This window comes from Ursus maritimus, assembly GCF_017311325.1.
Source record: "Ursus maritimus isolate PB19 chromosome X unlocalized genomic scaffold, ASM1731132v1 scaffold_X1, whole genome shotgun sequence".
Lineage (NCBI taxonomy): Eukaryota > Metazoa > Chordata > Mammalia > Carnivora > Ursidae > Ursus > Ursus maritimus.
Genome location: NW_024423319.1, coordinates 112491705 through 112508225, shown reverse-complemented (window position 1 = coordinate 112508225; position 16521 = coordinate 112491705). Strand labels below are relative to the sequence as shown.

Here is a 16521-nt window from a genome sequence, read left to right as displayed (position 1 = left end):
AGTAGAATGAGGAGTCAGAAGTACCACCCTGAGCCAAGGTCAGAATTCTGGGTGAGGACTGAGCTGATGACCCAGTGGAGAGCTGTGGAATCCCACAGAGTCCCCACCCTGTTCTCAGCCTTTGCAGGCCCCGAGCAGCCTTGGCAGGATGTGGTTCACCCTGAACTTCCAACTCTGAGGTCCCATTTAAGCAAAGACCTTGGTGTAAAAGGCATGAGCTCAGGTCCACTGAAGGCGGAGTCCCAGGACTGGTCAGGTGTCAAGGTGAGGCTACTGAGGGAGGAAATGGGGACCAGTCAACCCCCCAGTGGAGAGGGTTGCACCAAGCCTCACCCATGGGAAGTCCAGGGCAGAGCTGACAGATTCAGATGCCCCCTGACTTCATTTCACAGGGTCTCAGTAAGCGAGGGCCTTGGTGTAAGGACTGGTTGCTCCGGTTTAGCAGAGAGAGGTGTCCCAGGCCCTGTTGGGAGTGAAGGTAAAAATCCTCTGTGAGCAATGAGAGAAACCACTCCAAACAGAGGAGGCTGCAGAAAGGCTTCCCTGTGGTGTCAGCCTGGAAAGCCATGGGCAAAGCTGTTAGGATGAGATGACTCATTTCTTAGGGGGCAGGGGAGCTGGGTCAGAGAGGAACAGAGAAGGAGGGTCTTGGTCCCAGCCAGGGCTGGCAGACTACAGCCTAAGGCGCGCTCTGACTTCCTCCACCAGGTCCTCAGGAGACAGACCGCCTGAGAGAACAGAAGCCCTACGGGTCCTACAGCAGTGCCCTCAAGGACACCTACAGTGGGGCATTTTTAAAGCCACAATGACATCTCCCTGCTGAGGGGACTCACACCCTTTTATCCTCCTCCTCCAGGTGCCTGCATCAGGTGCCTCCTGTTACACTCCTGCCTGCTGGTCCTAACCTCGGTCATGCCTCGAGGTCAGAAGAGTAAGCGCCGTGCCCGTGAGAAACGCCGCCAGGCCCGAGGTGAGAGCCAGGGTCCCGGGGGAGCTCAGGCCACCGCAGCAGCGGAAGAAGAGTCTTCCTCTTCCTCCTTGCCTGTTTGTGAGGGTGCGCCCCTCAGCTCCCCTGCAACAGGCCCTCTCCAAAAGTCTCAGAGGGCCCGAACCACCAGCAGTCCTGATGTAACCATTTCAGGCTCAAGTTCTGATGAAGATGCCAAGAGCCAAGGGGAGGAAAGTCCAAGTTCCTCCCAGGCCCCACCTTCCCCTGAGAGCTCTCACAAAGATCCTCTGGCCAGGAAGGCAGGCATGTTGGTGCATTTTCTGCTGTACAAGTATAAAATGAAGGAGCCCATTACAGAGGCAGAAATGCTGAAGGTTATCAACAAAAAGTACACGGAGCAATTCCCTGAGATCCTCAAGAGAACCACTGAGCGCTTGGAGCTGGTCTTTGGCCTTGAGCTGAAGGAAGTTGACCCCAGCAGTCACTCTTACGAATTTGTTAGCAAAGTGGGCCTTCCCACCGAAGGGCGTCTGAGTGATGGCGTGGGTTTTCCCAAAAGTGGGCTCCTGATGCCTCTCTTGGGTGTGATCTTCATGAATGGCAACCGTGCCACTGAGGAGGAGATGTGGGAATTCCTGAATGTGTTGGGGGTCTATGCTGGGAGGAGGCACCTCATCTTTGGGGAGCCCAGGAAGCTCATCACCCAAGATTTGGTGCAGGAAAAGTACCTGGAGTACCGCCAGGTGCCTGACAGTGATCCCCCTCGCTATGAGTTCCTGTGGGGTCCCAGAGCCCACGCTGAAACCAGCAAGATGAAAGTCCTAGAGTTCTTGGCTAAAGTCAGTGATACGATCCCCACTGCCTTCCTGGGCCGGTATGAAGAGGCTTTGAGAGATGAGGAAGAGCGAGCCCAAGCCAGAGCTGCAACCAAGGCTGCCCCTGGTGCCCAGGCCAGCGACTGCTCCTAGGCCATGTCCAGCAGCCCCCTCAGCCCTAGCAAAGTCGAGGACAGGGTCTTCACCTTGCAGGTGGAAAGGGCTGTCAACCTCCTAACGTAGTGGGGAGTCAGGTGGAGCTGGAGAGAGCAGAATGTATCTCTTCTCTGTGTTCTTGTTATTCATAAATAACGTACAGATTTACCTCTTTTTTTCTTATCTTTCCAATGTGTTTTTAAAAAAGTTTATTTAAATTCAGAATCTAAGTTTATGAATACCATGGCTCACATATTTATTGCTGGTTATCAAGTCTGAGAGTAATGGTTTTGTATTTTGTAAAACAAATTGAAAATCCTTGCATATTTTATTGTGATCCAGTACAAGAAAAACATTGCACCGGAATAGGGATTTTCATTAAAATGTAAGAGAACCCCACAGTGAAAATGTTGAGATAACAAGATAGTGAAAAAAAAAAAGTAAAAAGTGGTTAATTCTTGGCTTTTCTTATTTCTTTTGCTCTTTCTTTTGGTAGAATTAAAAGATACATACCTGGATTTGCTTAGCTTTTCAAGAATGTGGGAGAAAATAAATTGTCATGAATTAGAATTCTTGTTCACCATCTCTTTAGTTCGCCAAACACGAACGGAGCATCTGCTCTTTGGAAGGCTTCATGTTAATTCTAGGACGTGTACGCAAAGAAGACCCAGCCCTGCCAATAACATTTCAGAGCCCAAGAGAAGCTCTCAGATAAGGAACGTGGGGAGAGACACTCCTCCTCCTGACGGACGGTGAACAGAAGGCAGAAGAGGGAGGAGATTCTCCACAGAAGCAGTCCCGGGTCAATCTCCTGAGACAAGGCAGGCTGGGAGCCCGGCAAGCTGCCAGTCCCTCTGTGGGAGGGACTTGTAAGTTCGGCTGCACCAAGGGTTGGTTGAAGCTGTTGAAATGGTGAGCAGGGACCAGAGCCCCAGATGGTGGGTCTCACAATGGAAAGACTATGTCTGCAATGGAAAACTGCTCTTAACAGTTCCTTAGGGATGTGGTAAACCAGAGAGAAGTCCCCAGACACCTGGGGCAGGGGTAGAGGGACTCCTGGGCTCTGTTTCCGGGCAGGTGAACACAGTGCACTCACTAGATGTTTTGTGCACTCAGCGTCCAGAGAGTTTCTGAGAATAGGGTGAGAGTCAGCAACCACTTTGCCCTAGCCTGGGGTGGGTTGGGGGATTGACCGCTCCATTAACAAGAAACCTAAATTGGGCGTTCTTCTGTGTAATATGGCAAACTCTAAATGATGTCTAGATTTTTGGTGGTGGTAAAATGAGTAAAAACCGAGACGGGTTACACGCAAGGGCAGCTGAGAGGGAGGCAATACCTGTAGTGATGCATCACCTGTAGTAGCTTCACGGTGTATCCAACCGGGAAATCTCCCACACACCCACATCAAATGACTTACCACCTTGTGGGGAAATATTATTTAGTTTTAAGCAGCATTTTGGCTGATTTGGGTTTGTTTGGTTTTCTCCCTAAAACACTGCATATTCTCTGACCTCCTCCACGATTAAAAAAAATAAATCCCAGTGTGGTATATGGTATCGTCTGGGTCAAAATAATCATGGTAATAATTGCTATTCAAAAATATCTCAATACTCGTCAGGCTCTGTGCTGGATTTGTACTCCACACATCCATCGGTCTTGGGAGACAGGGCTTATCAAACCTGCTCCACAGACAGAGAACCTGAGGCTCGGAGGGTTTGCTAATGTGAGTGAGCTCACACTGCTGGTAAGTTGCAGGGCCAGGGCTGGACCCATGGTCTGAATTTATCTAGAGCCCACACTACCCTGTGCCTCTCAGCCAGATGCAGATTTTGTGTCATAATTCACATTTCATTTCACGACCCTGAGATCTATGTCAGGTGATAAAAAGAGGGCTCTGTGCACAAACTACTGGTTTGGAACACATAGCTAGAGCAATAAAGACTCAAAATAAACAAGTGGTGTGAATAAAGAAAAAGAAAATAGTTGGGGACCGTATGATCACCTACATATGCAGGGTCAGATCACCTTGAAAGACGGGCTCGCCGAACCATGCAGCTCCACCCCCGCCTTAGAGAGAGTCAATGTATTAGAACCAAAGTTACAGAAGAGGCTAAGTCCAGTTGGTGAAGAGAAGGAATAACTCGGCTGGCTTTTTCTCGGACAGCCACCACCTGTCCTGGGCATGCTGCCTTAAGCTACAGCTTCCCAGTCTCCCACCACTCCGGCCACACTGATTCCATCTGCAAGGTTTGCAGTAGGGAAGTTGCTCAAGTGTTTGCAGGCATGTAGCATTTCCTACGAAGCCTTCAATCTAGGAACAGGAGCCAAGATGTGGAACCCTATGTCGGAGGATGGGGAGCTCAACACCCCACAATATAGGTGGTCTCACAGAGACTAACCTGCACCTGCCCTCAGACCTATAGCGCCCCAGGCAGGGCTGGCCATCCACTCATCCTTCGGGGTTGTCTGGGACATGAGAGCCTTGGTCTCAGGAGAGCAGCCTCAGCTCAGTAGAGGGAGAATCGCGAGCCACTGATAGACATCAAGGGGAGGACCTAGAATGAGGAATGAGGAAAGGACTCAAGCAGCACAGTGGGGTCCCATGGAGTCCTGCCCCGGCTGTCAGCTCTTGAGGGTCTGGAACAGTTGTGGCTGGATTTGGCTCACCCTGTCTTCTAACTCAGTAGTTCCACGAAGGTGAGAATCTTCGTCTAAGGGAAGCTGCCCCAGGTCAGCTGAGGGTGGCATCCCAAGAATGAGCCAGACACCACAATGCTTGGTGTCAAGGTGAGGACAGTGAAGGAGGGAGGGAAACACCCACCTGAAAACACAGGAGGCCCCACAAATCTCTCCTGCTCCTGCCCCAGCTGTTAACCCTGGGAAGTCTAGAGAAGAGCTGTTAGATCAGGAAGCCCCCTCATTTCTGCCTGTAGGGCAGCAGGAAGAGAAGGGCTTTGGTCTAGTGGGGGTGACCCCAGTTCTGCGGACATGGAGACCCAGGAACTAACAGGAAACAAGATTAGGACTCAGTGATATGAGGGGACTCCCATTAGCAGAGAGATTCCCACAGGGCCCTGTATGTTCTTATCCTTGGCCTTGGGAGGCCTGAGGCAGGGGTAAGCAGATGTGTTACACCCATGTTCTAGGCATTCAGAGAGGTGAGGACTTGAGTGTGAGGCTAATAGACCCAGATCAGTAGACAGAGGAGTCCCAGGCTATGATGCATATCAGTGGGGTCCCAAACAGTCCTGTGCCTGCTGTCAGCGCTCGGAGGTGCCATCCAGCCTTGGCTGGATGCAGCTTACCCTGACTTTCTTCTCGGGGAATCCAGAAAGTGAGGGCATTGGTCTGAGTGGTACAGACTCAGAAAAGAGGATGTGGTTCCAGGACTAGTCAAGTTTCCAGACTGGGGACCCTGAATGTGGACTGAAGAGCTCACTCTGCCCATAACCAAGGGAGCTGCCCAGTGCCCCCCGACCCCTACCCCTGCACCCTCTCTCAGCATTAGGAGGGTGGACAGAAAGAGAAGGCCCTTAGTTTAAGGAGATGGTCCCAATTCTTCCAAGAGAGGAGACTGGGTCCTAACTGGAATCCAAATGACGAACCCAAGTGCTAACCAGGGGACCTCTCTCCAAAAGGGGAGGCCACCCAGAGCCCCGCCCCTGTTGGCAGTACTGGGAGCCCCACACAGGGGTAGGCACATGTGATATACCCCAAGCTCTCCCTCTAGGGAGGCAGGGAAATAAGGGTTTTGTTCAGAGGCTGGTGGACTCATATCAGTAGAGGGACTCCCAATGAGCCCAGGCCAGAGAAGGTCCTCACTGAGCTATTAGCCTCAGGTGCCCCTGGCAGGGATGGTGGGCTGAGGGGTCCCTTCTCCTCTTAGGGATTCCAGGAAGGTGAGGGCTAGGTTTTAGGCGTCCACTTCAGTACAGCAGAAGGGAGGGGCCCAGGCCCTGCCAACAGTTGATATGATGGTGCTGACTGTAAACTGAGAGGCCTCCACCCCAGCAGAGAGGATCCCCACTACCAGCCCCTGCTGTCACTCCAGGCAGCCCCAGGCAAAGCTGGCAGGCTGCAGCCTAAGGCACATTCTAACTTCCTCAGGGGTCCTCAAGGGACAGGCTGAGCAGGCGAACAGGAGCCCTGTGGAGTCCAAGAGCAGTGCCCTGGCAACGGGGCTCACAGCCTCTCATCCTTCTCCTCTAGGAGCCACACCACGTGCCCTCCTGCCACAATCCCTTCTGCTGTCCTTAGCCACAGTCATCATGTCTCCAGCACAGAAGAATAAGCTCTATGCCTGTGAGAAAAGCTGCCAGGCCTGAGATGAGTCCTAGAGTCCTGGGGATGTACATGCCACTAGGGCAGTGGAAGAAGAGTCTCCATCCGCCTTCTCTCCTTTTGGGCATATTCCCCAGAGCAAGGGTGATGTCAGGTCACATAGCACTCTCCAGGAGCCTCGGAGAGCGCCAAACACCACCCCTGCTTTCTGTGGGTGTTTTATGCACAGAATCTTAAGAAGGTGCTAAGCGTAATGATGAGGAAAACACAAGTCCCTGCCAGGCTCATGTGAATATCTTTATATCATTGTTGACTAGAGTGGAGTCCCCTTAGGTCAGCTATATGGAGCCAAGGAAAGCAGACACACTATGAAACGGCTTTTCTTTTCCAAATTAACCCAACATGCACCAAAAAAAGTGGCAAAGCTAAGTGCGTTGGTCTATATACCCACAAATACTCAAGAATGGGCAAAATGAAAACTGAAAAACATGCCTGGGAGGAGAACAGGAGAGGAAGAGTTGGCTTCAAACTAAGCTCTGAGAAGAACTCATAGAAGGGCAAAGCTATGAGCAAGCACTCTGAAGGATGGGCAGATGTGTGATGAGGTGGGGAGGAGTGAGAAGGACCTCTAGGGCAGAAGGGGTCTCCCTCCACACTTCGCCATTGGACACTGTCATTCAATTCTCTGTGCATTTATTGGGGAGCCAGTGGGCTCCAACAGGATGGCTCCCTGCACAGACAATAGATAGGTGAACAGGACAGTCCCCCTCTTTTGTGGGCCAACAGGCTAGGGATAAAAGATCTTAGTATTCTTTGACATTTAGATTTTCTAAGGAATTAGAACCCTCAATCACAACAGTAGCAGGGAAAAAAACCAGAGCTTGACAAAATCAGGTGTCTTTCTTTTCTGGGTTAAAGTTAATTTTGTTTCTTTTACCATGAGTCAGAAATTTCAGGACATCAATGCACTGAGATTATCCAGAGGGACTTTGATACCCCTTTTCTTTTTTTTTTTTTAACTCTGAAATCTATATTGCATACAGAAAAGCCTATAAAATATGCATGTAGAGTCTAAAGAATAATTACATGAACACTGTGTGCCCCCATGTAGATTAAGACACAACATCGTCAGTATATCAGTAACCCCCAGTGGTCCTTCTCTAGTGATATACCCCTTCCTACCTGCTATGGACTGAATCACTGTGCCCCCTCCCCCAATATGTTGAAGCCCCAGTGGCATGGTATTTGGAAGTGGGGCCTTTGGAGAGGTAATTAGGTCATGAGGGTGGAACCCTCATGATGGGATTAGTGTCCTTATCAGTGGAGAGCTAGCCCTCCACCTACCCCTTGTGACGACAAACAAGAAGACAGCCTTCAACCAGCCAGAAGAGGGCCCTCACCAAGACCTGAATCTGGACCTCTCAGCCTTTTGAACTGTGAGAAATAAATGTTTGCTGTTAGAGTAACCCAGTCTATGGTAATTTGTTCTAGCAGCCCGAACGAAAACACTACCCCAGAGGTAACCACTATTCTGAATTTTGTGTTGTTTTCTTTTCTTTTTCCCCCACTTTGAATATACCTTTAAACAATTGAATCCTTTGTCCAGTTTTACCTGCTTTTGAACTTTATATAAATGGAACTGGGGCACCTGGGAGGCTCAGCTGGTTAAGTGTCTGCCTTCAGCTCAGGTCATGATCTCAGGGTCCTGGGATCGAGCCTTGCGTCAGTGCTCTCTGCTCAGCGAGGAGTCTGCTTCTCCCTCTCCCTCTGCCTGCTGCTCGGTCTGCTTGTGCTCGCTCTCTCTGTCAAATTAATAAATAAATAAAATCTTGAAATAATAATAAATAAATAAATAAATGGAACTACACTGTAGGTAATCATCTGTGACTTGCTTTTTTGTTTTCTATTATATTTGTGACATTCACCCATGTTGAAACATGTGGTTCTAGTTTGCTCATTCTCACTGCTGTGTAACATTTGTGTTGTGCCGGTCTTAGCAATGTTATGGTTGGACCAGCCCTTGTGGTTCTTATTATGATTGTAAGGTGCTCTTCAGCAATAACCATCAGGGAATTTTGAAAAATGAAGGTTTATTGTTTACAGGGCCTGGAAACTACACAGCACACCTGAGGCTACACGATGAGTTTGGAGCTAGAGAGAGACAGAGCCAGCTAACTTGGGATTCTGCTTTTATTTGGGTCAAGGATGGGGGCCTAGGGTATCCGCAAGTTCACTTTTTATTGGTAAATTTAAAACATAAGAGCAGGAATTCAAAGCATAGGGAGAGAAAGAAAAATAGTGGCCCAAATGTTCAGTTATGGAAATCAACCAAGATCTCTAAAACAAAGAAGTCTGGGGGATAGGGAGTGGCATGGCTCTTTATCTAGTCTAGTGTGGCTGGCAATGTATTTATTCGAGATAGCCCTCTTTGAAGTAGATCCTCAGCAATCAAAACTTAAATCAGTCATTTGCATTACAAAAAGAAAAGCCAACTGTCAGAGCTTACAATACAGGTTCCAATGTATAAATATGCCTCAATGTATTTATCCACTTTACTTTGGTTAATATTTGAGTTGTTTAATGCTACTATGAAAACTTTTGTAGTTATCTCCTGGTTCACTTATACAAAAGGCTTCCTAAGTTTCATATTACTGGGTCATACGACATGCACATGTTCAAGTTTACTAGGTAGGTGATGTCTAACTCTTTCCAAAGTGGTGATTCTAATTTTCACCACAATGGGAGAGAATATGTTGATCTATATCTTTCACCAACATTTGGTACTTTTCCACTTTTAAATTTTTGTCCATTTGATGTGTAGTGATGTCTTATTGGGGTTTTAGTTTGCATTTCCCTGTTTACTATTGAGGTTGATGGCCTCTCCATGTGTTTATTGCTCTTTGGATATCCTCTTCTGAGATGTCTATTTAAATTCTGTACTTATTTTTCTGTTAGGTTGTTTCCTTATTGGTTTTTATATGAGTTCTTTATATAATCCTTGCGTAGTTAACATGTTTTGTAAATATCTTACACTACCTGTTTTTTCATAATTTTTATGGTGAATTTTAAAGATGTCTTTAATTTCAAGGATTTCTTTCAAATTTATCAATGCCTCCCTCAAAATTTTGTAGTTTTTATTTCTTGTGTAAGAAATCCTGCCCTACTTTAAGATGATAAAATATTCGGGGTGCCTGCGTGGCTCAGTTCATTAAGCATTCAACTCTTGATTTTGGTTCAGGTCATGATCTCAGGGTTGTGAGACGGAGCCCTGCATTGGGCTCCACACTGAGTGTGGAGCCTGCCTGAGGTTCTCACCCTCCCTCAACCCCTAAAAAAAAAAAAAAAAAAAAAAGATAAAATATTCTCTTGTATTTTCTTCTAAAACTTCATTATTTTGCTTTTCATATTATTTCTTTAACTCAACTGGCATGAATCTTTGGGTAAGTTGTGAGAAATATATGACATTTCTTTTTTATCCATATTCAATGCCGATTACTGAAAAATGCATCCTCTCCCCAGTGATATCCCGTGCCTCCAGTCTTGTACTAAAAGTCCACACATGAGCATATTTCAGGGTTCTGTGCTGTTCCATAGGTTTATTAGTCTATCCCTGAGATGACACTACATTGTCTTAATCACTATAGCTTTAATAGTAAGCCCTCCTATCTGGGAGGGTAAATCCCTCCATCTTGCTCTTCTTCATTGCATTTTTCTTCTTTGCCCTTTATACTCTTCCACATAAATTTTAGAATCAGCTTGTCCCTTTCAAATTTTAATTGACAAAAAAATGTAATATATATAAGTACTATAATAAATGTTATATATACATGATCAAGTAATCTTATTAAACTCTCTTGTTGACTTTCATTTATATGTACATGGTTTAGGCTTTTCTATAAACATAATCACATTGCTGTGAATAATAATATTTTGTTTCTTCCTTTCCAATTCTTCCTTATGTTTCTTCTTCTTGCCCTACTTGAGTCCTTCATGCTGTATCTGACCTCAGACAGAAGGCACTCAGGATGTCCCCATTGACTATGATGTTTGTTCTAACTTTTGGTATTAGGTTGAAAGATATAAAGATTGATGACATTTGACCATTTTTGACTTACAAAAATAGCAATTTCATATGTTTTAACCTAATAGGTGCTCTTAGCAGGTTAAGGTAGTTTCCTCCTACTCTGATTTTTTTTTTTTTTGAAGGTTTGAGGTAATTTTTTATATGATGAATGATGCTGGGGTTTTTTTTCAAATGCTTTTTATACATCTGCTGAGTTAGTATGATATTTTAATGTTTTCTTGTTAATTATAGATTTCTAAATACTAAATCTTGTGTTTCTGGGCGAAACTCAACATTTTTTTAAACTTTTTAGAGATTTTATTTATTTATTTGAGAGACAGACAGAGAGAGAGAGAGAGAAAGAGAGCACAAGCAGAGGGAGGGGCAGAGGGAGAGGGAGAAGCAGACACCCTGCTGAGCAAGGCACTTGATATGGGGCTCCATCCCAGGATCCTGAGATTATGACCCGAGCCAAAGGCAGATGCTTAATCAACTGAGCCATCCAGGCACCACTAAACTCAACATTTCTTATTTAATATTTGGTAGTTATGTTCTGGAATGAACATGTCCTGTGAACATGAATTATGAATTCATGTTGAATGAATTATAAATTATGTTCTGTGCTTTTATTATGCTGTGTGTACAAATATTACCTGTGCCCATTTTTTCTTTCTTTGGCATCTATAGTTCTGATTAGATATATATTAGTCTTCTCATGCAATTCTTTCAACCTGTCTTTTACTTTTTCTTTGTGTTTGTTTTTCTTTGATGCATTCGGTTAATTTCTTCAGATAAATCTTCCAGTTTATTAGTTTTTTCTACAACTGGATCTAATTTCTGTTAAACTCCTCTTTTTGAGTTAGTTATCTATTTTTAAGCTCTAAAAGTTCTATTTCAAATCTATGTGGCCATTTTTCACAATTTCTTGTCCTCTGCACATATTTTTTAAATTATCCATTTTTTTCTTTAGGTATAGCTATTTTATATTCTGTGACTAATATGTGAAATCTTTGTAAGTCTGTTTCTCCTTGCTCTTATTTTTTCTGCTAACTCTCACTCTTGGTGCCACATTTTCTTCCATTTTTTGAATTTCTTTTGCTTCTTGCTTGTATTTTTTTAATTAAAGATTTATTTATTACTTGAGAGAGAGAGAGTGCACATGAGCAGGAGGGATGGAGGGAGAGACAGTTTCAAGCAGACTCCCCACTGAGCACAGAGCCTGATGTGGGGCTTGATCCCATGACCCTGAGATCACAACCTGAGCCTAAACAGAGTCAGATGCTTAACTGACTGTGCCACCCAGGTGCCCCTCTTGCTTGTATTTCTCAAAAAAATTTATTTGCTGGAATCATTGGAGATTTGAAATTAAGTTCCTACTATAGAGAGAATTGGCTTTTGCTTTTGCCTGCCAGCTGTGGGCACTCAGCAAACCTGTCTAAAACCATTAGGTTATTGGTTTCGGGTTTTGTTGAACACTCAAGAAATATGAATTTGGGCTGCCTAGGCTCTAAAGAAGCAGTTTATGATTACATATTCCTGAGGGCATCTCTTCTCTCACTTCTCAGTACAAAGGTTCAGAGAGCAATTTTCATTCCAGTCCCCTGACACTATAGCCCTTCAGGCTCCCAGTGTTTTCGCTGGGGCCATTTGTTAGACTCTGCCTTTTAGGCAGGCCCTTGATTTTTCTTCCTGAATCTATGCCACACACCAGTGTGACAGTGAAGTTCAAGTTCACATCAGTTTGGCCAGTACTTTCAGTATCAAAGATTGTTTCAGTACGCTATTTACCCCTCTTGGTTTCCATCTTTATACAATTTATTACCTATGTGTTCCTTTCTTCCTAACTATCAGCTCTTCTAATAACTTTTTTAAATCTAGTATTTTAAATTGTTTTCAGCAGGAGGGTCAATCTGGAAACTCTGCCTATGCTATTACTGGAAACTGAAGTCCAAAGGCAATATTTTTTACATAATTACTTTGTAACTGGTTACTTTTCTATTGTAACACCTATCATGTAGTCAATGAATGTAATTAGCAACCCTTAGGCTCAAACTTATTTATTTCCCTGGGCAAGCTGATGCAGAGAAAAAAATCAGATGTATTCTAGTACTTAAGAAAAGATGGCATCCTGTTCCATCCTGGCTCATCTCACATAGCAGTAATGAAGATCACAGCATTGACTTGGCATATTCCTACTGCCTCTTTATTCTCCTCCCCAAACAATATTAAGCAATATTCAGATTATGCCCACCATGACTTAAGCCCTCCATTTGTGAGATTTCTTTGCACTCCAACCCACAGTCCAACTGTGTCTGAATCAAAATGCTCAGTGGTTTTCAACTGGGGTGATTCTGTCTCCCAGGGCACACTTCGCAGCATCTGGAGATGGTTTTTGTTGTCACAACTCAGTGTGGGAGTGCCACTGGGATCTAGTGGGTAGAGGTCTAGGATGCCACTACACAGTCCCCCACAACAAAGAATTATCTGGCCCCAAATGTGTATAATGGTGTGGCTGAGATATGCTGGGAACTGATGAACCTAGAGGGTTTTGCCTATGAGAGATCAATTCCTCAAAAAGTGCCAATGGCAGAAAATATAAACTACATTATCAGCCAAATGCAATTCTACTGCCTCGCAAAAAGAAAGTTTAATTGTTAGGTCCCTCTCTAATGTAAAAATTACATCATTGTAGCAAACTGGCACCATCTGTTCTGAGCTGAGTGAAAACTTTCACGGAAATATTTAAGCAGGGGGTGCCTGGGTGGCTCAGTTGGCTGAGCATCTGACTCTTGATTTCTGCTCAGGTCATGATCTCAGGGTTGTGAGATCAAGTCCCATGTCAGGCTCTGTGTTGGGTGTGGAGCCTGCTTGAGATTCTCTCTCTCCCTCTTCCTCTTCCCCAACCCCTGCTCATGCTCTCTCTCTAAAGAAAAAAAAAACAAAAAAGATAAAAAGAAATAAAAAGAAATATTTAAGCAGTCCATATTTCATTCATTGCAGTACATATAAACTGTCTTTGGGGACATGCACACAGTGTGACTTAGTTAAGTATAAGAGAAAAAAGTCCCAATTTCTAGTTCTATTTGTTTCCAACAAGAGTGGACTCAGTTCGGCACCCGGGTGGCTCAGTTGGTTAAGCGTCTGCCTTCTGCTCAGATCATGATCCCAGCATCCTGGGATGGAGCCCCAGGTCAGGCTCCCTGCTCAGCGGGGAGTCTGTTTCTCCCTCTCCCTCTGCCCTTCCCCCTTTACCCCTTCTCGTGCTCTCTCTCTCTCAAATAAATAAATAAAATCTTAGAAAAAAAAAGTGGACTCACTAACTGTATATTGAGTGTTAAGACAAATCAGGGCAATTCAGGACAATTTAAACTCCCACAAGAGGAAATCTGACCAATGGTCTCCCAGGACAGCCATGTAATAATTTAACGGAAATATGATTATTAGAGTTGCAGAATCAACATACATTACCAACAACTTCAGTGCCTTCCATTCAGGAAACCACTTTCCCTCAGAAAACCATAATTTACTAGCACTTGAGAAACAAGGAAATTTTCCTCAAAATGATTCAGTTACATTTTAATATTGATGTTTAACTTATGACACAAAATATATAAAATTACAATGATTCTGTATGAAATAACAATGTACCAGAAGACTTCCTAAAGTCACCAATGAGAAGGGGTGAAATAATTTCTAATTACTAGCTTCAGAGAAAATCTGAAACAATCAGGGTTCAACAGAGAAGTAGAAATGCAATGCGTGTAGAGTAAGGGATATATTATAGGGTTTACTGTAGGGATGGTGGAATAGTTTGTGTAAGACTGTTTTCTCTGCACCTAATGTTGAGCCAGAAATCACTATAGTTCATGCCGACCAGCAACTGGAGATGAGCTGTGCATAGATAAAAGCAAAGACAAACTGAAACCTGCATTTGTCTCTTACTACCTCCAGCCTCAATGTCAAGGGTAACCTTCAGGAGGAGCTGGCTTTGCCATAACATAGCACATGCACCTGTCCCAGAGAAGTCTAAAGAGGGAACCTATAAGAAGCTGGATGAGCTATGTGTCCAGGTACTACCCCCTGCTGACAAGGTGAGCCAGCTGATCACTGACAACTTGGCTGACACTCTACAGCTGTTAAACATTGCTGCTTAACTTCCAAACTTCTTTTTTTTTTTTTTAAAGATTTTATGTATCTATTTGACAGAGAGAGACAGCCAGCGAGAGAGGGAACACAAGCAGGGGGAGTGGGAGAGGAAGAAGCAGGCTCCCAGTGGAGGAGCCTGATGTGGGGCTCGATCCCAGAACCCTGGGATCACGCCCTGAGCCGAAGGCAGACACCCAACGACTGTGCCACCCAGGCACCCCAATTAACTTCCAAACTTCTAATCTCATGCAACTTTTCCTTCTGACCAACCCAATTGGAAGCACAGGAAACACAATCAAAAAGGCATCACAAATACCCTGCTTTCCAAAGGAAGAGCAAATACTCATGGACGAGCACTTCCCACCATGAAATTAGTGGATGATAATATGAGACACTGGCAGTAGCCTTGATAATGTGGATGTCAGAGAACAGAATTCCAGAGGATGACAAATTAAAATGACACTTGGAGTCCTCCCAAGGAACCCTCTATCCAAGAGGATGTGAACTATGGAACAGACCATGGGCATCATGTTTGAGCTGACAGCTAAAACTATGATCAGAAGTGGACAACAGTGAGGACCGAAAGTTAATTCCTTAGAGATTATGATTCTACCTGATAAATGTGGGACTATAAAAAACTTGTTTGGAAGACTAAGTAAGCTGGAGATTGGAAGGTTAACAAATCAAAAGAAAAGGACTTATAATAATTTTCTATAGAATCAGACAAAGCATTTGACACATTCAACATCTGTTTATGATTTTAAATCAACTATTAATAAAATAGAAATTGATTAATTTACTCCCTTATCATGATAGAACATAACCAAAGTCAGTATTATGATTTATGGGAAAATGCTGGAAGCATTTCCATTAAAGCAAGGACAAGACAAGAATAGTTTTTATTACCATTATTATTTAATTTTTTAAAAATTTAGCCAAAATGATTAGACTAGAGAAATAAAAGGCATAAAAATTGGAAAAGAGGAGAAAAAGTTATCATTATTCATGGATAAAATGATACTTTTGGAGAGAAACCAACAGAATGAACCGAAAAACTTATAAATGATACAGAATTTCACAATATTTCTGGTTATAAAATCAATATACAGAAAATAATTGCTTTCATACAAATAAACAACAACCAATTACAATCCTACTTGAGCAGTTGTGACTCAAACCATATATGCTGCAAAGGTGAAAATATTTATTATCTGGCCTTTCACAGAAAAAGTTTGTTGAATCCTATTCTAGATGATGGGGAAACATTAGAACACAACACTCAAAACAAAATAAAACAAAAAATCCTTGCCCTCATGGAACATACATACCAGTAGGTTCTAGATGGGAGCTACCTATTAGACAAAGAAAAAAAATAAATTAAAAACCTAAATACCTTTACAAAATCTATGAAATCTAAAGCAAAATTTAATAAAGGTATTCTAAGTATTTAGTACTATACAGAGAAGGTATCTGATCAATTTTTGAATTCCTATCAGTCCTTAAGAAAATACCACCTCTTGGGGCGCCTGGGTGGCTCAGTCAGTTAAATGTCTGCCCTCGGCTCAGGTCATGATCCTGGAGTCCTGGAAGCAAGTCCCGCATTGGGCTCCCTGCTCAGTGGGGAATCTGCTTCCCTCTCTGCCTCTCCTCCTGCTCATGTTCTCTCTCTCTCAAATAAATAAAATCTTAACAAAGAAGAAAGAAAAAAAGGAAATACCACCTCTTCATGATTAATCTCTGTGTGAAATAATTACTTCCTATCAAAGGCCTCTTTCCATTAATACTATTTATCTTATGCTGATCTCTTATGTTGAATTCAGTAATATATCCTGAATTTCAAGTTTGTCATCCATTAACTTTGAAAATATACTTCTACCTTGTACTTGTCAGTTCCTTTCCTCAATGCAACAAAATTAAGACACTTATTAAATAAGTCATGAGAATATAGTCAATAATAAAAAAAATCAGAGCACTTAAAATATGCATAATGTTTATAGTAATAAAACTTAAATATTTCCTCCTCTGATCTCAACAGATTAGATTTAATCTATGAACAAGGTTTTTCAATCTTGGCACTACTGACATTCTGGACCAGATGTTTTTCTTTGTTG

General features: G+C 43.6%; 1 protein-coding gene across 1 annotated transcript; it reads left to right on the top strand.

Moving 5' to 3' along the window:
* Positions 1 to 872: 872 nt before the first annotated feature.
* On the top strand, positions 873 to 2253 carry MAGEB17 (MAGE family member B17). The gene has a single exon (XM_040634027.1). It carries the CDS (start codon positions 913 to 915, stop codon positions 1915 to 1917), a length of 1005 nt encoding a protein of 334 aa, XP_040489961.1. The 5' UTR covers positions 873 to 912; the 3' UTR covers positions 1918 to 2253.
* Positions 2254 to 16521: the final 14268 nt, after the last annotated feature.

What these genes read in the sequence shown, in the direction of transcription:
- MAGEB17 (XM_040634027.1), top strand. Translation starts at nt 913, where the DNA reads ATGCCTCGAGGTCAGAAGAGTAAGCGCCGTGCCCGTGAGAAACGCCGC.